This window comes from Bacillus rossius, chromosome 18 (assembly GCF_032445375.1).
Source record: "Bacillus rossius redtenbacheri isolate Brsri chromosome 18, Brsri_v3, whole genome shotgun sequence".
Classification (NCBI taxonomy): Eukaryota; Metazoa; Arthropoda; class Insecta; order Phasmatodea; family Bacillidae; genus Bacillus; species Bacillus rossius.
In genome coordinates this window covers 26267904-26295166 of record NC_086345.1, presented here as the reverse complement: position 1 = coordinate 26295166, position 27263 = coordinate 26267904, and the positions used below count along the sequence as shown (strand labels likewise).

Genomic DNA, 27263 nt, shown 5'->3' with positions numbered 1-27263 from the left:
TAACGCCGAAAACCATAACGCCGAATGTCAAATTGACTACAAGGCCGACAGCTAGAAAACTGCTGTGTACCACAACGCCGAAATACATTAACGCCGAAAAATGTCATTGCAGGACTGCCACAAAGGTTAGGTTAGGTTTGGTTAGGTAAGGTTAGGTAAGGTTAGGCTAGCCTAGGTTAGGTTGTGGTATTTCGGCGTTAAGATACATTTAAGAAACACACACAAATTAATTCAGTTGTTTTTCATTTTGCTACTGTGCAGCCCCCCCCCCCCCCCCCCCCCCCAGCAACATCGGCGTTACCGTATTTCGGCGTTGTGGTACACAGCAGTTTTCTAGCTGTCGGCGTTGCGGTCAATTTGGCATTCGGCGTTATGGTATTCGGCGTTATTGTACGTTCGGCGTTGTGGTATTTCGGCGTTGTAGTAACGACCCAATAATAACTCACGCACAGAAAAACAGAACACGCTTAGCAACTGAAACGTCTAACTTCTCTCTGTGCTGTGCCCCGATTTCTGTTCGCGACCAATCAGCATACACTACGTCAGGGGCACAGGGTAGCTAGCGATTGTTTTGATACTTACATTTCAAAGATAACACGTGAAACTAATCTGAATACGGTATTTAATTGCGAGTCGTTAAAACCAGTACGGCGGGGTCAAATGCGTGTATTCAGGTTACCAACTGCTTCTCGTGATGACAGTTGACAAAATTCAAACGTTTGAAACTGAAAATGGGGTAAGAGGGGAATCAGTTGGAATGTTCCAACTGCTGTTTTTGTGTGCGAACCGAGCTTAGAATTATGTTATGTGGTGTGCAACTGTGATATTCACCTATTGGCTTAAAGTGTTTTTTTTTTTTTTTTTTTTTTTTAATAAGATTACCTTCACCTTGGATATATATGTATCCGTTCATAAATTAATATTACCGATAGAATATTAAATATCAAAGTTCCATCGTGACATTCAGAATCATATAACGCATTATCTGGCACTAATACAGACTTAAGTGTATTAAGAATATAAAAAATAATAGTTAAGGATACACATCTCAACAGGCAAGAGTAGGGTGACATTTTGGTGGAAGGTGCAAGTTTGTAGTTGAGATAACTTAAATATGATAATTGAGTTACTTAACTGATATATTGACCAATTTAAGTGGTGTGAAATCAAAAATTAATTCCTTTCGATTATGGTTGCAATTGTGACAAAATCAACAGCAGCTAACAATACGTATTAGTTGACCTTACGCAAATATCGTAATAGGGACGTATTACGGTATTTGCCTTAAGACTACGTTATAAATATTTTTAAAATGCCGGCCAATAAGCTTACAGTGCAAAATAAAATCGTGAAATAATACGAATGTAACGCTGTCTTACATAGTCTACTTGTTTGTTTCTTCAAAAAAACAAACCGGAGCTGTGTTTGCGATGCAACGGAAAAAAATATATCGTCGGTTGTGTTCCAATAATAGATAATTCAAATAAACAAACCCTAAATATATGTAATCAATTTAGCCAACACAATAATATGGTTAATAGTGGAATACGAGAATACATACGTATATTTGCGATCGTTCCTGATTGGTTGTAAACAACTATTTTGTTGTATCCAAATATTTTTGAACTTGTGTGCCAATTTTTTAAAATGGAAAACTATTTTTAATACAAAGCTTTAGTTACTTAATATCCATCAAGCAATTGTGTTTGAAAGTTGCAATTTCGAGCATTGTTACGCTTATTTATTTTAAATGCACGACTAAAATATTTTTTGCAGATTAGAAAAAAAATATGTAATTTTATATGCCGTGGCATCTTTTGTCGTATTTATGGCTCACAGTCAGTAAAAATATTTTTTCCCCTACTGTTTATTGTAATTTGGTTATTTCAAAAAAAAACTCGAGAATATCACGCAATTTTGTGAAGCGCGATTACTATACTTCCATATTCACTTTCTTTTTAGATCAGTTTCAATTTATTTGTGCTTTAATCTTGTTTAAGACGACATAGTTTCTTCAACCTATTCGCAGGCTACGCAGAATTCATTTGACATCGTCAATCTTGAACCGTGACTGGCGTTTGTGGCTGTACTTTACGTGCTTTTTTTATCCTTATGTTTCACTGTCAAACGCAGCAATTGTTGAGGCGCACTAGGTTGAAGTATTGATTTCTGTTTGGTGGATGTGCATTAGGCAATCATTGCGTGCACTTAAATGAATGGAAACGTACAATACCTGCAAAAAGATATATAAGTAATACGGTGGAATTCTTATTCTGTAATTAAATTTTCTATTTTCAGATGTTTTCATGTTGCATTAAATTCACGTCCTCCCTTCACCTTTTAAAATAAAAGTTCTCTCACTTCCATGATTAATTTATGATGACATTCTTTGTCAAACACAAAATATCAAGAGTACAACGTGCATTTTAATTAATGCGTTTATAATGCAGAGGAAAACTTTCACCGCCCCTAGACGGAATTTCCTCCCCCCCCCCCCCCCCCGGATAACATAGTTTAATAAAAAAAATATGTTTGAATAACTGTCGAGAACGATTAGGCCCATTGCAGTTTAATGGAAGGCAAGTAAATATTTACATATAAAATTATTCATAATTTATTTTCCAAACACACAGCCTAACAGTTATGTTAACAACTTATCTTACATCTGAAACATATTTTCCTGTAAACGGACTTGTTTACTTTATTTTGACTATTCACTTGTAAATACGCCTTTAATCTCTACGTATTTAATTTTAATTGTTATACGTTTATCTGAAGTCGCGCCGTATAAGTAAAGTTTCCTTAAAAATCTAAAGATACAAAATTATTTAATATAAATTTTGTTTTAAGTGTTTACCAATATTCAGAATGAGTCTGATGGAAGAAATGTATAAATTAAAGACTTTTTGAGAGAACTCTTTTATTTCACCCCGCTTAACGCTGCCTACCTAAAACAGACTTAAGTAGCTCCATTGTAGGTACTGCGTAGTTAGTTCACAGCACGAGCATTTCCTGTTAACTGATAAACTGAAAAGTAATGTTCCCAACTTCAATTACAGGCATTACAAATATGTTTGGCAATGATTGCGTTTACATTCAGAAGTCGTGGCCTACCCTGATTCTAAACCACAAACAATTGTATATTTGGGAGATGCAAGCTGCGTATTATTACCTGGGAAAACTCACAAAGCAAACCAAAAATAAAACTTACATTTCTGGAACTTCCCACCGGGAAAAGTTATTTCTCCGACAGGAAATAATCCAGCTTGAAAATGATAGCACACACTGTAAATTTACCACTCGCATTTGCTGAAACGGTAACACGTCACAAAAATTTGTTAAAATTATTTACCTAGTTCGTCCGATCTACGTAACTTTTTCCTGCGCCCATGAAACGCACGGTGCTGGGCGCTAGATGCGATCATTGCAAGGAAGAAACTCCACACAGCCCTTGCTACGCTTAGTCACCGCGAGTATGATTCACCAACACCACGAACACAAAAACCACGTACTTTACACTCCGTGACAGCCTTGCAGCTCATACCGCGACGTTGCAACTCTGCAAGTCCCGTACGTGCGCGCAATCAACCGCCTGCAACGAAACTCCGACTCGAAATGCAAGCAATATCTTTCTAGGGAACAAAGAATACTAGCCGGGCGGCATAAGGCGGGAGATTGTCTAGCTGCATGCCGGGAGGGGAAAAAAAAAAAGAAGTCACAGTTCCACGGAGTTCCGCCGGCGATTGCTAGATAGCGCTGCGAGCGGCTCTCGACCGCCGCGCGCTCTCTTGCGGGAAGACGGAACTACGTCCACGCAATAAATTGACACGGTTCAGGTACACAAGGCGACAGAAAAACACATAAAAACGTGCGCGCACGTAACTTTAAAAGTACAAAAAAAAAAAAAAACACAGAAACTTTGCTCACCGGGGTACTGCCACAAAGTGGGCGGAGTTAGGGCGGGGTTGTGGGTCGTCGCGGCCGCCCACGGAGCGATCCCATTGGCCACCCGGTCCTCGCACTGAGGCTGGAGAACTGCAAAACAAACAAAACACAAGATGGCGGCTTGAGTGTGAGCCGGCGGTCTCGGATAAGGCAGCCTCATTACGAATCAAGCAGGGCTCTCATTAAAACGTTCTGCAGACGAGAATTCTTTCGAGCGTGCTCGTTTCTTTTGTTATTTTTATTTTTTTTAATTCATTTAATTTTGTTATACATAGTCCTTTAATGCTAACCCAAAAGAGAAACGTGTATAATGATAGAAAACTATCAACATATTTGAAATTTTCTAGGATAATCAGTCAAATTTGATGTGTTATTTGAATCAATTTAACTTTAAAATGTAATAATTCAAAATATTATTGCCAATTTTAAACGCATACATGATAAAATGCTTATTTGAAATTAATTGTAGTGAAATAATCTTATAACAGTTTCCATTCTCTTTAAAAGAATTTGCTTGGTATTTTACCATGAAATAATTTTTTTTATATTAATTTCCATGGCTTAGATTTTTTCTCCATTCCAATTAGTTTGGCTGGTTAACTGCAACATGTATGAACCTAAATTACGTCTTTTCAATTAAAATTAATTCGAATCTTGTTCGGGTACGGTATGATAAAGCAGTCCCCGAAATTCGAAAAATAATATAATTAAACCAACATTACCGGACTTAAATATAATTTTCCGGTCAATAAAGACTGTAAACTTTTTTGCGAAATCTATTTTTACACGTCAATTAACACGTATGACTACACTTAACAAAGCGTCACCAACGTAATGTCGGATCTGTATATTCCATCGTGAAATAAATTTCGTGCTACGTGGCGTAGCTAAGCTTTTCGTAAGAAATTAATGCTTCTTCAGCTGTCCAAATAATGATGGACCAAACTATCAAGTAAATGCGATTAGATACCTATGTTTTAGGTGGGCTTTGTAATGGCAATAATTTGCACGAATAATTTAAAAAACGTTAAGATAATTGAATTCAAGATGGCGGAGTGAATTCAATATGGCGGGGTATGATTCCCCCTCGGGCCTGCTCTACAATAACCCGGGAACAGACAGAGATGACTTACGTAGAGACATAAATCTCGGAAGAGAGTACAAACTCTACAATGGCACGCATGAGGACTCCATTTACGTTACTACGGCGACAGTATTTTGCTGCGGTGGCAGCCATGTTTGTTTACGTTTTAAATACGTTCAGTCTATGTTTCGTGAATGGTTGAGTTTCTTTCAGTTGCATGTCTACTGTCTCAACACGAATAACAGCAATTCAATTCGTAAGCAAACGCGTGTCCTGATTGGCCCGGCCAAATAAGGCAATGGCTTCTCTTGCAGACGACCGCCAATTACAAGGAAACAATAGCTAGCAAGGGCACACCTTTTTTTTTGCAGTCTAAAGAGCGGTCAGTTTTATTCGCCAAAGATACCTGCCCGTGTGCACTACTTTATGTTCGTAAATAAACTTTAATAAGCTGTGCTGTGGTTGCGTAAGTCACAAAATTTGCAAACAATCTCATTGTAGGCGTTTGTAAAGTTTCCTTGCTAATGAGATAACGATTTTTTTTTTTCGCAAAAAATAACTGCCCTTACATACATTCTATTCGTTACGTTGAATTGTTTTTTTTAAGAGCTAATACAATGGCAGTTAATTTAGATATATGGTTAATTGTTCGAGAAGACGTGTCGACTTAACTTCGGCGCCTATAAAGACGTTAATTCTTCTACTTAATAAAACGCTTATCACTGACTAACAAACAACGCACAGATTAAACCGGTGGGCCTGGAAGCATTAAATTTTGTATAGGAGTTCCTTGAGTAACGTAAGTAGGCACTAGGAAAAGGTTTTTTTGACATTCAATCGCTAAAAGGGATGAAAAGGGGTGGTAAATTTTGTATATGAAATATGATTATGATATAATTATGAAATAAGATTTTCTTTTAAAGTTATGATGACGAAATTTTGAAAAAATATATACTCTTCAAAAGAAATATAATAACATTTGTTTCGTTATTTTTGAAAATTAATCTCCTAAGGGAGGATTTCGGGCAGCGCTAATATCAAAATTCCCTTTTTTGGTCGAAAATCCCCATAGCAACGAATGTTGCATTATTGGTGCTTACTTCGTCTCCATGGCAATGTCTATTTAATTGCATTGTTGGTGCCTTCTTCGTCTCTGTTCAAATTTTGCGGGGACGTTGAAGATGAAAAATTTTACTACTTTCAAGTAAATGTGCCCGACTTTAAAATTGGCAGTGATGTTGCTTATATTAGATAGACCTCAACTGTGAACGAGGTTTTCCGAAAATCAGCTCCCAAGGGTGGTTTAGTACTTGCAACGCCGCGTACTTCAGCTAGTTAGTAAATAAATAAATACATAAATTAATAAATTAATAAATAAATATCTAAAGCTTACTTTTTTCATGTCCGCGTCATTTTGAAAACGAACCTGTACTGACATTGTGAAAACGACCGAAGACGCCATATTTGTATCATAAGTTTTCTGCCATAACATTTTTTTTATCTTTTAACATTTAAATTTTGACTCCGTTTAAGTATACATCAGAAAAAAATAAATATAATTACGTCATAACATAATGCCTACAACTAACAGTATTAATATTAGAGATCGGAAAAATTCGCGGGTTCAATGACCTTTAGGATAGACTCCAATATCCTCTACACACTCGGGCAAATGCCAACTGTTCATTGGCTGCTGACTTGTGAGTCGTCACGACTGGGTGGCCTGTGATTCGACACTTCTACGAGTGAGGGGTCTCTAATTGGCCCTCAGTCCTCCCAGATTAACAGTGGACCAATGGCAGAAGCAGTACTAAGGTATAATTATTTGAATTTTAGCATAGCACGTAATGAACCCGCAAATTTTTCAGGTCTCTAATTATTATTACAGACCCGGAAATTTCACGTATACGTCTGGCGTCAGATTAGAATTCAAAGTCTTACGTTTGCTCTACCAATGTTTGTTTTTCCATTGGCTGATTGATTTCTTAGCGAGCAAGTTTTTGTTCGTGTTAATCGGAACTACCTGATTCACTCACATATCTGCTAGTTGTGATTGTTGGCTCACGGTCTGAAGGGGCGAGTCCAAATAACTGCGGTCCAATTATGAACAAAGTGCGAGGGCATAAAGGTTTGCATTCTAGCTTGCGTCTTTATGAATCCGTGAAATATCCGTATCTCAAAATTATTACAGTTGTAGTTAGAGAGCTGAAAAATTCGCGCGTTCATTACGTGTTATGCTAAAATTCAAATAATTATACCTTAGTGCTGATTCTGCCATTGGTCCACTGTTAATCTGGAGGACTGAGGGCCAATTAGAGACCCTAACTCGTAGAAGTGTCGAATCACAGGCCACCCAGTCGTGACGACTCACAAGTCAGCAGCCAATGAACAGTTGGCATTTGCCCGAGTGTGTAGAGGATATTGGAGTCTATCCTGAAGGTCACTGAACCCGCGAATTTTTCCGGTCTATAGTTGTGGACGTGTGCAGATCAAAATAAAAAAGGGGAGTATTTTTTTCTTTCTTTCTGGAATCAACTTATTTCATGTCGTTGCCACATTTCCCTCTTCACGTCTTCAGCTATGACTAGGGCCATGTAATTTTCGCGAAAATATTTTCCGTCCAGCTGTGCGTTAAAACTCTGTATAACTGTCTCTGTCTCGTGGTTGGCTGGGGTTATTCCAGGCGCATGTCTACTGTCGGCGCACCAATCACAGCCATCCAGTGCAGAAGCAAACTCGTCCTGAATGGCCCGGCCAGACAGGGCGATGTCTTCTCTCGCATACGGCCGCCAATCACAGGGGAGCAATGGCATACCTTGTTGCAGTCTAACGAGCAAGCAGATTATTTCGCGAAAAATGCATGCCCTAGCTATGACTCTTACGGTCGTATTCCAAGACGCAAGGGTGAGGTAGTGAATAAGCACTGCCTTGTTGGGATACGACCGTAACCTAACTCGCTGGCCGTATTCCAGGACGAGTCTAAACCGATTCCCAGTAGGGAAGCAATCGGAAAACGTTTTAATAAATTGTGGCCTTAGCGAGGCTAGAAACTGATTTCAAGGCATTCTAACTGACGTTTTGCAACCATCGGTACAATTTGTACGGCAAAAAATACTAGAGATAACAGCGCCATCACACAAAAATAGAACCGACTCTATAATTTTCTTTCGTACTTTTTTTAAGTTGCGATTTTTCTCGTTATGACCATTAAAGTGTACGAAATATATTGCAGGTATAGTTTCGCTATCATAAAGTTTCAATTGGCACACTAACACGCTTGGTAGTACTTCTATGGTTTTGAAACAGCCATTATAGAAGGATTTGGTTAGCAGACAAAAAATAATAATTTTATAAGTAATGAAATATGGTTGCATTAGATATTTGTTTGAACTCATGTGCAAAAAACATTAAATATTAAAAGTGAGATAATTTAAGGGGGGGGAAAAAACCTTGCGCGTTTATGGTCTCTCCAATCGCAAGCTGAGTGTGTTGTTTGTAGACACGAAATATAATCAAGAGGTCAACCCCGTCTTTCCGAACACTGAACTTAAGCAGCGGCTAATGTTTGAAAATCGGACCGGGCACAAACAATGCAGTCCGCCGCGTCTTTATACATCCCCCCCTCCCCCCCCTTAAATAAAAACCAACCACGCAAAAAAAAAAAAACTTGTTATTTCTTCGTGGCGGGCGTAATCGGATCCGAACGCGTCTTATAACTAGAACACAAGAGCTCCTGAAGCGATGCGGTTTCCGTTTCCGTCGGGGAGACAATCAGCGCTGCCAACTTAGCGGATTTCCCACCAGACCAGTTAACGGCGGACTTGAACCTCTGTTTCCGACGGTCAAACGTGTTCAATATTAAGGCGGCGGTGTGTTTGGCGAATTTCCCTTTTCTCCTTCCACAGATGTTGGGGACATGTTTTTTACTAGGAAATTCATAAGACCAGCTGAACACTCGAAAGTTTTTATCGCCGTTTGAAATAACACTTGTAAGAAACTTTCTGCTATCTAATAACACGTATAAACCACTTCAGCGCAGGCATAAGTAGAATTAATTTATTCGTCTTTCCGGTAGATTTCAAAGAAATACTAACTATTGTTACCATGGTGCGACTTCCTGAAGAGTTGTATATAGTTTTTAGTTTCATGGTCCATATACCCCCAAAACCACGTACGTAATCACGATAACTGCCGCAATTTTTTCGCAAATCACTTCCAAACTGTTAACATAAAATCTATAGTAGTGCAAAATCCCGGTCAAATTCATTAATGGGTGTATATATACCTGCAAAATTCGCGGTTTCGATGGCCTTCAGGATAGACTGCACATATCCCTGTACACTCGGGCAAATATCGCAAGTTCATTGGCTGCCGACTTGTAAGTCGTCTCAGCTGGTTTGTCCGTGATTCGATCCTTCCTTTGGTCGAGGGTTTATAACTGGTTTGAGATTCGTCCAGATGAACAGTAAGCCAATAGCAAAATTATCTAAGAGGTATATGTGTTTGAATTCTGCCTATCACCGAATGAATCCACGAATTTTGCAGGTCTCTACATAATAATGGGTAATAACTAGAGACATGCAAAATTCGCGGATTCATTTCGCGATAGGCTAGCATCAAAACAACTATACCTTCGTACCGCTACTGCGATTGGCCCACATTTTACCCGGGGAACTGTGAGCCAGTGGGAAACACTAAACCAAGAAAGTGCCGAATTACGGACAGCCTAGTTGAGACGTCTCAAGCGTCAGTAGCCAATGAACAGGTGTCATTTCCAGCGAGTATTTAAAGGACTGTGGAGTCTATCCTATAGAGGTCAATGAATCCGCGAATTTTGCAGGTCTCTAGTAATATTCGACCACAGGGGTTGAAATGGGGAAGGTCTTTTTTGAAAAAACAAATATAGAAAGATCGCTGCGATCGCAACAGGCAGTATTTCTCGGAAATCTACCTAAAGGCACTTGAACGAGTGCTGTGGTTGGGGTGCGAACTCGCAAATTCAGGACACGCGCTGTGATTGGGCCGTTTGATTTTGTTCAACTATTTTTTTATTTTGTGCTGTGGCAGCGCAGTGAACATCCAATGAAAAGAGCCGTATGTGGCTCGCTAGCCACTGTCTACCGACCCCTGTCCTAGGCAAATACAGATTCAAGGGAGACACGTTTACCCAGTTTATACGGCTAACAACTTCCATGAAATCATTAAAAAAAATGGCATAAAAAATCCTTAACATCACAAAATGTCATCAATGTTTCAATATTATCCTTTTCCAGCGGATTTTTCTACCGGATTCATTTTGTAACCACGTTCACCGCATTTCCAGTCGATTACTTAGCAACAGTGGAAATAAAATAAGGAAATATGTCACGTCCAACATTTTTTCGACCTCACGGATGTGTCATTCGCAACGCGTTTTTCGCACTATTGTGACTCCTTCCATAGTGTCCATGCGAACTGTGCATTTATTTTCCTGGCCTAAAGTTAAATAGCTAAAATATTATTGTCGTATGCGAAAACGTTTTATGCTTTTTTAAATGAAATTGTGTTTCTATTACTTAAATTTTCAGAGATTTTTTTTTATTTCATTGTCCAACGAATATTATTATGATTTAAATTTACTCGTGTTAAAAAAATTTAAAAATTCACAAACATAATAACAAGTTTTAAAATTCCGTCCAGCACTGTGACGCATTATTTAATTTCAAAATAGGAAAGAAAATTTTGAAAATTTTGCGATAGTTAACACCAAAAATAAACTTTGATAGTGTGACATGGTTTAAAACATATTTGGGGTTCTATCTTTAAAAGATTTGTGCAATGGGAGTGCATGACTTGATGTAAGTTTTTGGGGTTATCTGTCCAAATAAATATGACGGAAAAAAATTGGAAGCCATTTATTGCCTCCAACTCTATTGTCAAAATATATCGAAGACACGAATGAGGCCAGTCTATTGTACTGCACCCAAGAAGGGCGCCGGCCAGTTTCTGTGTGTTCAACATTATTACATTGATGTGAAGAATATATGTTTCAACATTCAGGATACAAATTTTATTTTTAAATTTTTCTTTAATCTCAGCATTTGGCTACATCATTTCAAGATTTATTTTTCTAATTTATAATAATCAACGTAGCACAGTAAATTTTTATGATGCTTGAATAGCGAGATAAAAATAATCCAATTAAAGAAAATCTTAGTTCTTACAGTGCCGTGAACGAAATCTCACAATGAAATTATTATTATTTTTTTAAATCTCGCACGGCCACATAACATTATAAATTACGTAGAGACCTGTAAAATTCGCGATTTCAAATCCCTAAAGGATAGACTCCATGATCCTTTATATGCACTCGTGAAAAATTACATCTGCTGATTGGTTACCGACTCGTAACACCTGTTGACTGGAATGATCGTGATTCGCTGATTCTTCTGTTAAAGATTTTTCATTGGCCAAACAAGAGTCCTTCAGATAAGCTGTGGCCCAATCACTGAAGCAAAATAATGCCAAAAGTATTTGGACTCTTATCCTATCGCGAAATGAAAACCGCGAATTTTACAGGTCTCTATAAATAAGGTTTCTGTCCTGATGCCCCCCCCCCCCCCTTTTTTTTTCCCATAATGCGCCGTTCGTTAAAGGCTTTTGTGATTTACAGGGGCGTAGTCAGGGGAGGGGGGGGGTTAGGGGTTCAACCCCCCCCCCCCCCCCTTTAGCACCAAATTTTTAATTAATTTATTATTCATCACTCAAACAAATTTCATATTAAAACTAATAAAAAAAATTACAATTACAATATTTAAATTGAAGTACCGAAAACTGCTAAAATAGCACTATTTTACACCTTAAAATCCAAATTTTCCCGGGGGAGGACCCCCGGACCCACCACCCGCTTTAATACGGGGGGGGGGGGGGGGGCCATGCTTCTTAACACACACACCCCCATACACAAATCCTGGTTACGCCACTGGTGATTTACGATATCTGCGAACACTTTCACGTCGCTGGTCGCAAGACGAGTCGCAGCGACTTGGCCAAGCGACAAATGGCGGCTCCAGGACTCTCACACACAGGAGGATGACATTGCCCTTGGGATATTCACCAAATATATGGTCTCAAATACTGAAATTTAGTATTTTCGTACAAATTTTGATCGAAAGAAGAGTTTAGCACATTAACGAAAGTAATTTAAGTTAACGTTAATACTCCCTACAAAGAAATAAGAAGTAAAATTTGGGCTCGGAAGGTTGGGCTATCGCCCCCCCTGCGCCCTTCCTCTGGAGCCGCGCTTGGCAAGCGACACTTTCATGTCGCTGATCGCGACGTGTCGCAGGGACAACATAAATGTTTGTCACACACCCACCGCCAGTACAGCCCAGGCTGGCAGCACAATGAGTCGGCACACACGACCGCGGCAACTGGGGCAACTGGGCGCTTCGGTCGCATAATTATAACATAATTATCACTCAACTATTCGGCTGGCTGGCAGCCTGGCGGGAAACGACTAAAGTCGCCCCCCAAAACAACCAGTGCCACCAAAACCAAATGCGGACAAAATGTCCAAGCTTCCGTCCATTTGCATAGTAGCCTTTCTACTCTGTCCAACTCTTCTTCCAGAACCATCCTTCTGTTCCTGTAACCAACCTGCTTGTAATTAATGCATGAAATTTTGCATCCCGCATGTCAGTGCCCAGGGTTTTCCCTGTGTCTATGCAGGTTTTACCTGGGCCCAAGTTATCTAGTTTTAACTTAGAATAGTCAGTGAGGGGAGTTAGTCATGGCTAAAACTTTGCCATGGCTGGCCAATCCCCCTCCTAGCACATGTTGCATGCTTCCTCTCCTGCATGGTTCATAACCTGCATGCCTAGAGCGTATAGGCTTCGGTCTGAGACGCACTTAGAGTCTTCCCTACACAGACCCCTCCCAAACACACTTAGTAATTAGTTAGGTTAGGAAAAAAACGCCAGTACGGAGCGCAGAGCAGGCCACGTGGCACCAAAGGCTAGGGCAGCCACGTCAGTTCCCCCTCCCTCCCCAAACCTCCCCCCCCCCCCCCCGCCTCCCGTAGCGCCCGCGGTCAAGGTAACATCCGGCTCCAGTCGCCGCCGGGCAGGAAGCGGAAGTGTCGCTTTATCGCGGCACTTTTGATAAATCCAAAACGTCGAAAGAAAGAAACAAAAAAAAAAGATCATTCCCGCCTACCTGGCCGCACCATACCGGATTGCGAAGCTTCACAAGAAGGGAAAAAAAATTGGTTGTCTGTAAAGTCGGTTTACGGACGATAGTTCAACGTGACGTCATAACAAGACATTGATGAAATGATTGCATACTTTTATGAATAAAATTGAATCATTTTATTGAATTATCACTATTGTGTATGGATACAAAGATGGAGTGAAATGAAATCTACAATTTAATTGATAAATTTACTTTTATTTGCACTCATTAATCCAAATATGTTTATTACTTAAACAAAGAGATTATTTTAACTGTAACTTTTATCCATGTTTGCGCCACGGACTCTGCAGCAATGCTAGGAGGAACGGGTTCGCAAAGAGCGATGAAACTGTTACACTGAAATGCATGAAAACAGAATTACGCCACGGACTCGGTCGCAATACATACTAGGAGGTTCATGTTAGCAAAGAGCAATATAATATGAGCGTAACGGGACACAGCGAAACGGGACAATTTACGTAACGGGACACTTTTTCGTGCGTGCAGCCGGCGTTCATCGATTTATTAGACGGGCGTTTACAGGATGGTTTTTTTAGTCGTGTAACATAGACTTATTCACAGCGTCATCTCCATGTCTCGGGCCATACAGTGTTACAGTTTTTTTACCGCTGAAACCTTTTCACGCGGGCAACTGATTGGCGGACGAGTCGCTGTCAACTGCTGAGTCGCTTATCTCATTGGCGGGGGTTCCCGGGTCTACAACTTTACTTCGAGGTTTTTTTTTTTTTTTTTAAATGCAACTTCTTGGCTGTGGAACTGATAAATTAGGCTCATGTACATCTCGCGAAAAGATTTCCAGACCAGCTGTGTTATAAAACTCCGTAACTTCGTCAGTGTTTTCTGGTTGGCTGGATTTCTTTCGGGCTCATTTCTACTGTCGGCGCACCAATCACAGCCATCCAGTTTGGAAGCAAACGCCTCCTGAATGGCCAGTACTTTTACAAAAAAAAATTATATATTCCTTAGGAAAGCACTTGCCAAAAAAAAATATATAGTTTGAAATACACCAATCCCTCACTTAGCACGTCTTCAAATTGCGCGAATTCATTTAGCGCGATGTTAATTTTACTGTCCCAGTCTCGAGAATAGCACGTCTGTAAAATTTTCAGTTAGCGCGAAAACGCCACAGGAATAAAAAAAAAGGGGGGGGGGGGTTTGTCTGTAAAGTCGGTTTACGGACGATAATTTTACGTGATAACGTCATAAGAAAAACATCGATGAAAAATGGCAATCTTTATAATTTTCTAATATTATTTACAGTTTTTTGCAAATTTAATTTAAATAATTTTTTTAGTATAATCACGAACAGTTAGTTAAAAAGCCCGCCTTAATCTGTTTGATATTATAGAAGATTTTTCTCGCACGGTGTTTGGCCGGTTCTTGCACGCCCGGCTCAGGCGGAACGTGACAATTTTTTCGTGCGTGCAGCCGGCGTTCATCGATTTATAAGACGTCATCATGTCAAAAAAAAATCGGGCATGATGCCACGAAGTCTGCTTCCACACGGTAAACAGAAGTACCGTGGCATACAGTTAGTCCATGAGATGGGAGGAAGAGATAAGCGCGCAGGTCTGACTACGCTATCGGCTGTCGTACAAACATCAGCTACGGCAAGTTCAGTTGCGGCTCTTGTGTGCGTAGGACCAAATGTTTCCACAACCGCGCGTATGTCGCCCGGCACACAGACCGGGCCGTGAACACGGGGGATAAACTCTAATTACCGAGACTTGAGACCTAGTTTTTGACGTGACAACGTCTAATAAATAGATGAACGCCAGCTGCACGCACGAAAAAGTGTCCCGTAACGCACATTGTCCCGTTACGCTCATTGTACGCTTGCGCCGCATCTATCTGTCTTCCACTCGATTGGCACAACCATCGATTTGAATTTTTCGAGGCACGTTAAACTTGAAACTTTCCCATTCGTTTCCTGCTTTTCCTATCATCGTCCTATCCTTAACAGAATAACACAGATTGGAAGAAGTTAAATAGCAAACATGTATAAAAGTTATAGTTAAAATAATCTCTTCGTTCAAGTAATAAACATGTTTGAATTAATGAGTGCAAATAAAAGTAAATTTATCAATTAAATTGTAGATTTCATTTCACTCCTTCTTTGTATCCATACAAAATAGTGATATAATTCAATAAAAATGTTTCAATTTTATTCATAAAAGTGTGCAATCATTTCATCAATGTTTTGTTATGACGTTGTCACGTTAAAATATCGTCCGTAAACCGACTTTACAGACAACCAAGTAGTTATGGGCCCGTCCGCTATATGGTAGTTTTCATAATATGCTGACATAACTACATTAATTTATTAGGAGAAGTTATGTATAACGTATAGGCTATTATCAGGCAAACAAACCAGTGAAAATTCACTCTATTTTAGGTAGCCACTAATTTTGTGGTGTGTAATACAATGAGTTTTTGCACCTCCTACTCCTTTATTTATTACATGACGGTTTATTACAAAACAGTATTAAGTATTTTCGCATCGATTAAATTGTTTATGCGCCGCCAAGGAGATAACTTAATATAACCAAAAAAACGCAATGTTGGTAGGGACAAAAATGTATGTATCTTTAATTGTAAATACCTTAATGTAAGTGTATCAGATGTTTTCTTCCATGTTTTTCTATTTGTATTCTCTTTTTTATAATAAAGAGCTTTTTTTTTGGCGGGGTGGACCCCCTGGCGGGGGGTCCCTCATTAAAAAAAAAAACTTTGTATGAGAACCTCTATTCCGATTTTTTTTATTAGCTGGTAGTTATGGGCCCGCCCAACAGATAGCGACACATGTCGCATGAAACATGGTTTCAGTTTCCACTGTAAGAGTCGCACTTGTTTATTTCCCTCCTTGTTCTGTGGTCGTGACGAACTTCAGTCCGGCAGGGTGTACACAGTTAGTACTTTCCTACTAGATCTAGTACGTTTATAACTTTTTTAGTGGTCAAGTACAGATCTAGTACATTTTTCTTTAATATAATAATATTGTTGTAACTCCAATATGTTTTATTATTAAGCGTAATTATTTTTAAAAAAACTTTGGAATGTATGTGTGTGTGTGGTGTGATATTTAAGTTCGAGCATTGCAATATCATAATAACTTCCTAAATTTTTAAAAACCATAACAAATTATAATTTAGTACTTTTTTTTCTAATCTAGTACTTTTTTCTCGCCTAAGTTGGCACGAAATATTTTTTTTTCCTTGTGTGACACCCTGCAGTCCGGCCAGCGGCAGGGAACTCGCACGCACAAACACAAAGCAACGTCTCCCCATTCGACTGCCGGTAACAAACTGTACGTGCGCAAGCACCTGCAGTTGCAGGGGTGCCCACAAGGGGGGCTAACGACGCAGACTGCGTCATTAAAATTTCAGGAGGGGGTGGTTAAAAGACGAGAAAAATGTAAATATTATTTACATAATTATAGCTTCTAATGTGAAAATACATTTCTGGTGCTTTGATAATTGAAAGGGATCGTGTACATCAAATTGGCAACCCCGCACTTTCCTCAACAAAAGCAGTTTGGCATCTGTCGGTTCAGGATGGAAATATTACCTGATATGACCAAAATTATTATTAGAAAATCAGTTTTAATTAATGCAAAATAATACTAAAAAAGTATAATATTATAAAATAATTGAGTAAATCATTGAGAAAATGACATAAAAAATTTCGGAAGGGGGGGGGGGGGGGGCGCATCATTTCATTTGGTTAGGGGGGTGAGTCATAGTGTTTGGGGGGGGGGGGGGGGCACTTCTGTGCAGTTGGGATCATATTGTGGTCAAGGCTTCCAAGCGAGACCGTAATTTGACCGCGTCCACATATCCGAGACAAAAAAAAATATAAGCATCACGGCGTGCAAGAATGTCATGAAGGCCACACTTACGTTTGGTCGCACTTTAGTTTCAAGCAAGTCAACTGTGCGCAAGAAAATACGGACTCTATCAAACGTTTATATAAGTCTGATGCTGCTGGGCTGTACTAGCGGGAATATATTTGACATTAGATACCGGAACAGAATGCTTTTATGAATAAAATTGAATCATTTTTATTTTAATAATAAAAGAATAAATAACTTGATGTAAGATTTGTAAGCTTAGCAATGGCGTATGTCCAAAAGCTTACATCAAGTCATGCACACCCATTGCACAAATCTTTCAAAGATAATAAAAGAATAAATACTTGAAATTATACTAGTAATCAGATTTTTAAAATGCAAGAATAATTAACCTTTATTGCCGAAATTGTTGTTGTAATAAGCAATGAAAACCACATTAACTTTTCACTTCACTTTATAAACAGTCGACGAAACAGTTCACGTGTAGATGTAAGTTGTGTGCTGCCGCTGTCTTTCTTCTCCTCGGACGCATAGGCCAATCGAGTGGAAGAGAGATAGATGCGGCGCAAGCGTACAATGAGCGTAACGGGACACAGCGTAACTGGACAATGTGCGTAACGGGACACTAACGTGCGTGCAGCCGGCGTTCATCGATTTATTAGACGTTGTCACGTCAAAAAAATAAAATAATAAAATCATAGGCCTGACACGATTGGTGTGAACCAAGCGGTGATACGCAAACAACCACTTCAATTTGTGAAGAAAAAAAATATAATGTAAATATCCGGACAGTAATATCGGTTTCACTGACCGTAAAGGACGGTTTGGGAAGTACCTACATAACCACATATCTCCCGTTACGCGGTGTCGTATTTGTCATTCAAAGTATTCGATGGTAGGCTTAGAAAGATAAATGGTGTGACATATTTATCGTTGAGTGTTATTCTACGCATTTATACTACGTAAAAGAATATTTCCCTACACATTTGGAACACATTAAGTGAATTAGCTTTGCAATTTATGGAGACTAATGCTTCAGGAAACGTGATTTCAAATGCACGAACGTTTTTTTTTTTTTTTGGAACGCATTAGCCGTGATAAGTGAGGGATTGGGTACTACAAGAAAAATATAATAACTTTGTACAACACTGACGGCTATGTTAATTTTTTGCATTTATGAAATACGTTTTTCTTGAGACGTATTTTCTTAACAAATGGTTCACTCTTTTTTTTAACCATGGAAAAGTTAATCTAATATTAAACAATCGTACTTCATTTTGTTTTATTACGCCTACTAAAGTGCGCAGTAAATACTGGAAAGCTATTCAGGGAAAACAGTGGGCATGAATGACCGGGTTAAGATTCCGTAACACACTATATCTTGCGAACACACTATTATGTAGCGATACAGTTGTTTTCAGGCATTAGTAAAAAAAAAATTAGGTCACACATTTAAGTGTTCCGTTTACCAAAAAAAATATAAAATCAGAGTTGCAATCGGTTGCCATCTTTCAAAGGAAGAAAAAAATTCGCCAATAGTCCAAATAGAGATCAGATCATTTTGCGAGAAATGCATGCCAATAATTATATCTAATGATGAAAAACTTCGTGTGGAGGGGAGCAAGTTAAAAGAAAAAGAAAAAAACGGAAACTTGGAATGAAATAAATGCTATCTTTAGGGCATGAACTATTAGTTTTCCAGGATTGATGCGACTCCTCGTGTGACGTGACACACATTCTGAAGAGTTTGACGGATTTTCCGTAGAGGCGGAGGGGAGAAAGAGAGGGGGAAGGGGAGGAAGGGAGAAACACACGCTAGAAAGGCCAAAGATTAATGGCGCAGCTGTGCAAACGTCAGTGGGTTGCGAAGAAGTGTTTCAAAGGTCCTTCCTTGTACCTCCTCCGAGGAGAGATGATACGAAGAATAGACACGCGGTGTTTTATTTTGACGTGACGTCTAATAAATCGATGAACGTCGGCTGCACGCACGAAAAAGTGTCCCGTTACGCACATTGTCCCGTTACGCCGTGTCCCGTTACGCTCATTGTTCCGTTACGCTGTCGGCGAGTGCAGTAATAATAGGTTATGTTACAATTGACCAAAAAATTATGGTGATTCATATAATTGATGAGAGATATTTGATTACAGTTTATTTATATGAAAACTTGTTCATAATTATATTTAAACTTTATAGTTAAACGCCAGTTTTTAAAATTAATTACGAGTCATCTACACGTGAACTGTTTCGTCGACTGTTTATAAAGTGAAGTGAAAAGTTAATGTAGTTTTCATTGCTTATTACAACAATAATTTCGGCAATAAAGGTTAATTAATCTTGCATTTTAAAAATCTGATTACTAGTATAATTTCAAGTATTTATTCTTTTTTTATTAAAAAAATGATTCAATTTTATTCATAAAAGATGCAATAATTTCATCAATGTTTTGTTATGACGTCACGTTAAACTATCGTCCGTAAACCGACTTTACAGACAACCAATTTTTTTTTCTGTTACGTTGGTACTCGTACATGGAGATGCAGGTGGGAAAGTTTTATTTTAAAAAAAAGTTCGTGTACTTATGTACGTGCGTTAGAAGTTATACTTACTTGGCAGCATAACAATTAACTGTAATTGCGTAACGGGACACAGCGTAATGGAACAATGTGCGTAACTGGAAACTTTTTCGTGCGTGCAGCCGGCGTTCATCGATTTATTAGACGTTGTCACGTCAAGAAAACTTTTGGCGTATATTTATCACGCTCGGCGTTTATTTTAAAATAAATCTACGTTGAATCTCGTTTCCGATGTGTGTGTTCGGAACGTAACGTGAGAGAACACGTGAATTTTGCTCGTTACCGAGGTTTGGTTAGATGTTCACACGTCTTGGCGAGTACTGCAAGATTCGCTCATATATATATATTTTATGGGAGTGTTTTTTGAAGTGAAAACTTCTTTAGCCGCGTTGAGCGATTTTGGTAGGGGCAAAAAAAAAAACTTATGGGTTCGCGTCACAGACAGGCTAGTGACGTGTTGCGCCAGACTGGGCCAGACTGGCGAATCGCAGCGGCCTGTGCACATGCAGGGGTGCCCACAAGGGGGGGGGGGGGTAACGACGCAGACTGCGTCATTAAAATTTCAGGGGGGGGGGGGTTAAAAGACGATAAAAATGTATATATTATTTACATAATTATAGCTTCTAATGTGAAAATACGTTTCTGGTGCTTTTATAATTGAAAGGGATCTTGTAAATCAAATTGGCAACCCCGCACTTTCCTCAACAAAAGCAGTTTGGCATCTGTCGGTTCAGGGTGGAAATATTACCTGATATGACCAAAATTATTACTAGAAAATCAGTTTTAATTAATGCAAAATGTGATAAAATATAATACTTAAAAAGTATAATATTATAAAATAATTGAGTAAATCATTGAGAAAATGGCATAAAAAATTTCGGGGGGGGGGGGGGGGCCTATCATTAGGTTAGGGGAGGGGGGGGGGTGAGTCATAGTGTTTGGGGGAGGGGGTGGGCACCTCTGCACATGTATACGCATATATACACTAATACATCGTATATACTCGTCTGTATCATGTGCGTGTTGGACATGCTGTAGTAGCAGTTAGTGAAGTTTGGTTGAACACGTGAACACATGACCTAGGTCTGACATCACTGGTAAGTCATAGCTAGGTAATGAATTTTTACGTAATTTTTGACATACCACTGACATCTGTCGTGACTAAAAAAATTATGCAAGGATAAATGATATCATGCTGACATCATACTGATATAATACAAAAATCATTTTCTTACGTACATTTGACGTAGAAATGATGTCATATTACTAGAGACTGGAAAAATTCGCGAGTTCAATGACCTCCAGGATAGACTCCACGATCCTCTGCCCTACTTGGGCAAAACGGCGCCCGTTTCATTGGGTACTGAATTTTGAAGCGTCTTAAGTGGGTAACTTGTGATTGGGTACTTTATTGACTGGTGGTCTCTAATTGGCCACAAGAGTCCTACATATTAATAGTGAACCAAATAGCAGAAGCAGCACAACGGTATAATTATTTGAATTTGTAGCATATCACTAAATGAACCCGCGAATTTTTTTCCGGTCTCTACATGTTACACATTTGGACGTAGTTATGCAAAAAAGGAACCAACCCACATGAAACCTATTCTGAATATTTCGAAGTTAAAGTTAATTATAAATTGTAATTCTCATATTGATAACAACATAATGTGGGTATAATTTTAATGGTCTGGTATAAATACTGATATATATATATATAAAAACGACGGTACGATCAACCTTGTACTATTTTAATTTATTTTCAAATAAAATATAACAAAATTGTGGGTTGGTAATTTTTGCATGACTACGTACATTTAAAAATAAAGTTTTAAGTTGTCACTTCTGTTGACAGTCCACATGACTGGCTATTTTTTTTTAAAATGAGCCGCCTCCACCAGGCGCGTAGGAACCAGGGGGGACAGGGGGGACGTGTCCCCCTGAACTTTTTGGGTGGAGGGGACTGTCCCCCCCAACTTTCTAGACCGTGATATTTTTATTTTATAATATTATTCTGCCCAACTTTATTTGTAATTTCTTCAATCTCAAATTTTATCTTAAGGAAACAATAATAATTTTAACATCGTTGTATCCAATGGTTAGATACAAAAACTGCTTAAAAAGCGCTATTTTGCACTTTTAAAATCAAAATATTCCGGTGGAGGACCCCCGGACCCTTAGTAAGAGGGGAATGGGTTTACATGACATCAAAATCATTGTTTGTCCCCCCCCCCCCCAACTTTATGAACACAGCTACGCCAATGGCCTCCAGGAAGGAAGGAAGGACACTCACCCATGGCGGCGAGGTCCTGGGACACGGTGAGCTCGGGGGCGGGGGCGGGCGCCTTGTGGGGGCGCGACGCCGGGGGCGGCTGCTCGGGGGCGGGCGCCAGCGCCGGGGGCGGCTTGGAGGCGGCGTCCTGCAGCCTCTGGCGCGCGACGGCGATGCCCACCGGGATGCTGCCGACTGCGGAAACAACAACGCGTGTACACACTGCTGCCAACCGTACACACATGAACACTACAGTGCTACCAACTGTACACACATGTACAAGGTGCTACCAACTGTACACACATGTACACGGCGTTACCAACTGTACACACGTGTACACGGTGCTACCAAACGTACACACATGTACACGGTGCTACCAACTGTACACACACATGTACACGGTGCTACTAACTGTACACACGTGTACACGGTGATACTAACTGTACACACATGTACACAGAACTACCAACTGTACAAACATGTACACGGTGTTACCAACTGTACACACATGTACACGGTGTTACCATCTGTCTGGCAGGTACTCAGTGCTACCAATTGTACACAACTGTAGACACATGTACACAGTGCACATGTTGTCGCGTTGAGGTTGTGTCCGTCAGTTTTGTTGTCTGCTCACGTGTTTTTTTTTTTAAATTGGATCGCAAACAGGGAGTGTGCAATGGTTTTTTTAATCGACATCCGAGTGGTATCGGGAGTCGGCACTCACCGGTGCTGAGGGCGAAGTGCTGGGCCTGCTGCGCCGCCTCCTTGCGCGCTCCCTCCACCTTGATGACCGCCGCCAGCGGGGCCGGAGAGGCGGCGGCGGCTGCTGCGGCTGCGGCGGCGGCGGCGTGCTGCCTCAGGCTGGTGGTCACCTCGGCCACCTGGCAGGGCGTGGTGGTGCTCCCGCCCCCGCCGCCCCCGCCGCCGGGCTCCTTCTTGACCACCACCCCGCCCCAGTCGGGGGCGGCGCGCAGCGACACGGGCGTGGTGCGGCTGCAGCCGCCGCCTCCCTGCTGCTGGTGCTGGTGGTGGTGTTGGAGGCGGTGCTCGCCCGGCGCCGGCGGCGGGAAGGGCGGCGACATGAGGCCCGCCTCCGCGCCGCCCCCGCGCGGCGAAGACTGCGACCCTGCGGACAAGACACACACACACACTCACACACCGCCACCCCCGACAGTCCGGCCGCGTATTCTCGCAGTGGCCATGGAAATGGCTCCGGCTCAGACTCGTAGCTCAATCAGGCAACATCGCCGCAAGGGCTTTGAATATATATACTGTATAGAAGTCGCGAGTGGATAGGATTTACTCTAAGTTTTTTCAGAAGCGTATGATGAGCAGCTTGGGAACTTCACCGCTGCAGTGCGCTGCCGTAACGCCCTGTATCGTCTTAGTTGTTATGTACACGTTAGAGCGCAGCACTGTCGCCCGCTGTCATTCCCTGCACCCCCCACCAATCATTCACTGCAGCTCATGGTCGTTCAACGGGAGGGGGAAGGGGTGTTTGAAGAGCTCGACACTTGTCCGCTAGGGACCACCACGAGTCGATGCCCTAGAGATGGTGGCGATTGCGGCGGTGAATTAACCAACTACCTCAAAACCGTATTAGAAATTTTAACCTGGGCTGGCGACTTCTATACAGTATATATATTCAAAGGCAAGTGTGAGCTGCAACTGTACTGTCATCACAGCCATTGTGCGGGCATCAGAGGTCCGAGTGCAAGATCCGGGCATCGAACCACAGGGCCTCCGGGGTAGAGTTCCAGGCCGCGGATTGCCTCTGGTTGTGGATATAGATATCAGGTTTTAATGGGTGATGTAGATAACGGATGTCTGGTGACCCTGAGGTGTTGTGAGTTGGGGTGGGAAATGGACGGACCGAGAAAGGCAGCGAAGTGTTCGGGTGCACCCGGGCTATAAAAAAAAAAAAGAGCTGTAAACACTGCTCGACTAGGTGTGATATACACCCCGACAGTCCAGCTGCAAGTGAAGCGACCATTCGCCGTGTCTTCTCCTCGTGAATCTCTGTCCGCTGACGCGCGCGGGCAATCGGCGGTCATTGCGATTGGCAATAGTCTGCGAGAGAAGCCGTCAACTTGTTTCACCGGGCCGCAACTAGGGGGGGGGGGGGGGGATGGGCAAGCGGGGGGCGCGCCGAAATAGCTTGCATTGTAATTCCTACTACAACTGGTAACTGGTAAAAAAAGTTTTTTTTTTTTAACTTGCATGGCAGGAATGTCTAATCTGATTTACAATATAACGTCTCAACATATATTTAATGAACAAGTCTGGTGATTATACGGACTACTTTATGGACATAGTGGGTTCGTGCATGGAAGTTACAGTAGCACAGAAACTGTTACATGTACACCGTGCCTATTTGGCCCCGGGTAGGCCTTACACTGTCATAAGGTACATTATTCTAAATTATTTTTCTTCTAATATTACATGTTTCTACTCATGATCTACTCAATATACCTAACTCTCTTAACGCTGACAAAAGCTTAAACCGGTGGGACTGGAAGATTTGAAATTTTTGCATGGGAGTTACTTATACAACGTAGGTGGGCTCTAAAGAAGTTTATTTTTTTTTTTTTTTTTGAAATTTCATACCCTAATGGGGTTAAATATGGGATGAAAGTTTATATTAAATTCTTTTTTTAAGTTAGAAACATGGAAATTGGTGTTTAGACGTCTGTTCCTAAATAACACCCAGTAGTATCAGCGTTTTTTGTTGTCCATCAAAAATGAGGATAAAATCGTTATAATGTTGACTACGTTGGTGTCCTTTTGAAAGAAAACGTGGGTTAGTTTTGGTCACTGACTAGTGGCACATATTTAGTGCGGCAGTTTCGTGGCAACGGCCCCACAGTTTTCACCGCAGACGTTGGCAACAGTGGTCGCGGCTGCAATCGGGGCGCAAGGCTGTCCCTCCAGCAGCCAATGAGCAACCGGAGAGATTGGTACGCTTAAGCGTAAAATAATCCTAACATAGAACTTTTTTTTTTTTAAAGATAACATCTGAGGTCTCGGTACACGGCATTTGTTTAGGAGTAATTTCATGAATGGATCGGAAGTCGCATGGAACGGAAATGCGTGACCACGGTGCTGCCATCTGTGGCGGATGGCGCGAACCAAAGTAGTTCGCAAAGCCAAAGGAAAACTTCGTGGTATTAACCGTTTTAACGAATATTTAACAACATGGGCGGTATTTTAATATGATCCCTTGTCGAAAATCAGGTCAAAAGCCAAGTCTTTCCCACTTTATTTCGGAGCCTTTTCATTTATATAGTTTAAAAAAAATTTCTGCAAATCGAATGATTCGAATAGTCGACGTAGCTGCTCCGGCAACGAATTAGAGCGGCGGGTGCGGAAACCACGTGTGATTAGCGTCAAAAAAAAAAGTAGTTGTAAACACCATTTTCGTATAGGCTATTTATCACGCTTCGCATTATTTTAAAAGAATTCTACGTTAAATTCCGTGTACGAGTTTCGTATTACAGTTTTATTTGCAATACGAGAACACGTGAATTTGCTCGTCACCTAGGTTATATGTTACACATATCTCTGGCAAGTACTGATAGACCCGCTCACGTGTTTTTTTTTCCGCACACTTCCCCCCCTCCATCCACCAATTTGACACATCTGGTCCGCTTCGGAAAGATGAAACCGGAACGGTGAAGTAGATTCACGCTGGCCAGTCAGAGAGAGAGAGAGAGAGAGAGAGAGAGAGAGAGAGAGAGAGAGACGGCGTATGCTTGGGGAACAGCTCAGACGAGTAGCAGGCGATTTACATTGGAAATATTATAAGAAATAAAGGGAAAGATGTAACGCACTTCATAAAGATCAATTTTTTTTCTCCTCTACCTTTCTGTCTTCCGGGCACAATCGTGGATGGTTCACATTCCCTATACCTCCCTGCCCCTTTTAACTCTCTCTCTCTCTCTCTCTCTCACACGCGCGCGCGCGCTCTCTGGAGCCGCTACTATGAATGGAAAAATGACGTAACTTCCTCTCCTTTGTGCGCGGTCGGAAGCCGCGAGAGAGAGAGAGAGAGAAGGGGGGGGGGAATGAAGTGTCGAGTGTGTGGACGTCGGTACGCACAATGTTTTGCCCTCCCCCCACCTCCCACCCTATCCTACGACAAAACCCTAAAAAGTCACGCGCGCCGTTCGTCAGCGAACACACCCTACCGCCCGTGACTCATCGCTGCTGCCCCGAGGATCGCCGATCATTCCCGAGCACATCCGAAGTTAGAGCGCTCGTACGAATTTCGCGGTCGCAAAAAAAAATAGTGTAAAAAATCTTCATCCAGACCATCCTCTATCTCCTGTAAATTCCTACACGTAATGCATGCCAATTTGCATCCCGCATGAATGTGCCCAGGGTTTTCCCTGTGTCTATGCAGGTTTTACCTGGGCCCAACCTATCTCTAGTTATAGTCTAGATTTAAGAGTGAGGGGAGTTAGTCATGGCGCCAATCGCTGCCATTGCTGGCCAATCCCCTCCTAGCACACGATGCATGCGACCCTCTCCCTGCATGGCTAATCCCAGCATGTCTAGTCGTATAGGCTTCGGCCAGAGACGCACCTAGGTCCCTCCCTAACACGGACCCTTCCAAAATACACTTAGTTTTAGTTAGGTAAAAAAAAAAAAATGTACATCTTGGCTCCCCAAGAGGAAATGGAGGTGGAGGCTCACCTGAGACGACGTTGTTGCCGCGCCGGCAGCCGCAGCTCGGTCTGCTAGTGACTTCGCTCTTGACCGCCGGAGGCGTGCCGGGCGGCTGACAGTCGCGCTCCCAGCGGCGCTTGGCCGCACCTCGCCGCTCCACGGCCGCCGCAGCCGCCGCGCCGCCGCCATCTTGGAACACCAACTGGCAGTCGGCGCGTCGCCTGCAGTCTTGCTTCTTGGTGGCGGGCAGCTGCACCGGCTCCGCGGTGCCGTTGTTATTATTGTTGTTAGCGTTGTTGTTGTTGTTGTTGTTGTTGTTGTTGAAGCCCTTGGCCATGAGCTCGAGTTGCGTGATGCCGCGCTCGACCAGAGGGGTGAAGGGACCCGACGCGGTTGAAGGCGGCGGCGTGGGGCCCCCGAAAGTGTAGCCCGTCGAGAAGAGGGAGTCTGCAACTGAACGTACAAACTACATAAGTCGTCGAGAGAAAAAAAAAAGTAAAGGTATGGCACGTTATCTTTAAAAGATTTGTGCAATGGGAGTGCATGACTTGATGTAAGTTTTTGGACATACGCCATTGCTAAGAACTTTTTCTGTTGAACAAAAACTAATAAATAAAATAAATAAATAAAAATAC

The 27263-nt window shown here is 41.4% G+C and overlaps 1 protein-coding gene across 3 annotated transcripts in view; it reads right to left on the bottom strand.

Moving 5' to 3' along the window:
- LOC134541199 (BAH and coiled-coil domain-containing protein 1) overlaps positions 1–27263 on the bottom strand; it is a 279429-nt gene that overhangs the window by 118590 nt on the left and 133576 nt on the right. For all 3 annotated transcript variants that reach the window (XM_063384445.1, XM_063384447.1, XM_063384446.1), the window contains exons 4-7: positions 26656–27081; positions 22685–23086; positions 21979–22152; positions 3928–4035 (exon numbers count right to left, since the gene is read on the bottom strand). In XM_063384445.1, coding sequence (XP_063240515.1) covers positions 3928–4035; positions 21979–22152; positions 22685–23086; positions 26656–27081 — 1110 coding nt within the window. The remainder of the gene's footprint in view (positions 1–3927; positions 4036–21978; positions 22153–22684; positions 23087–26655; positions 27082–27263) is intronic.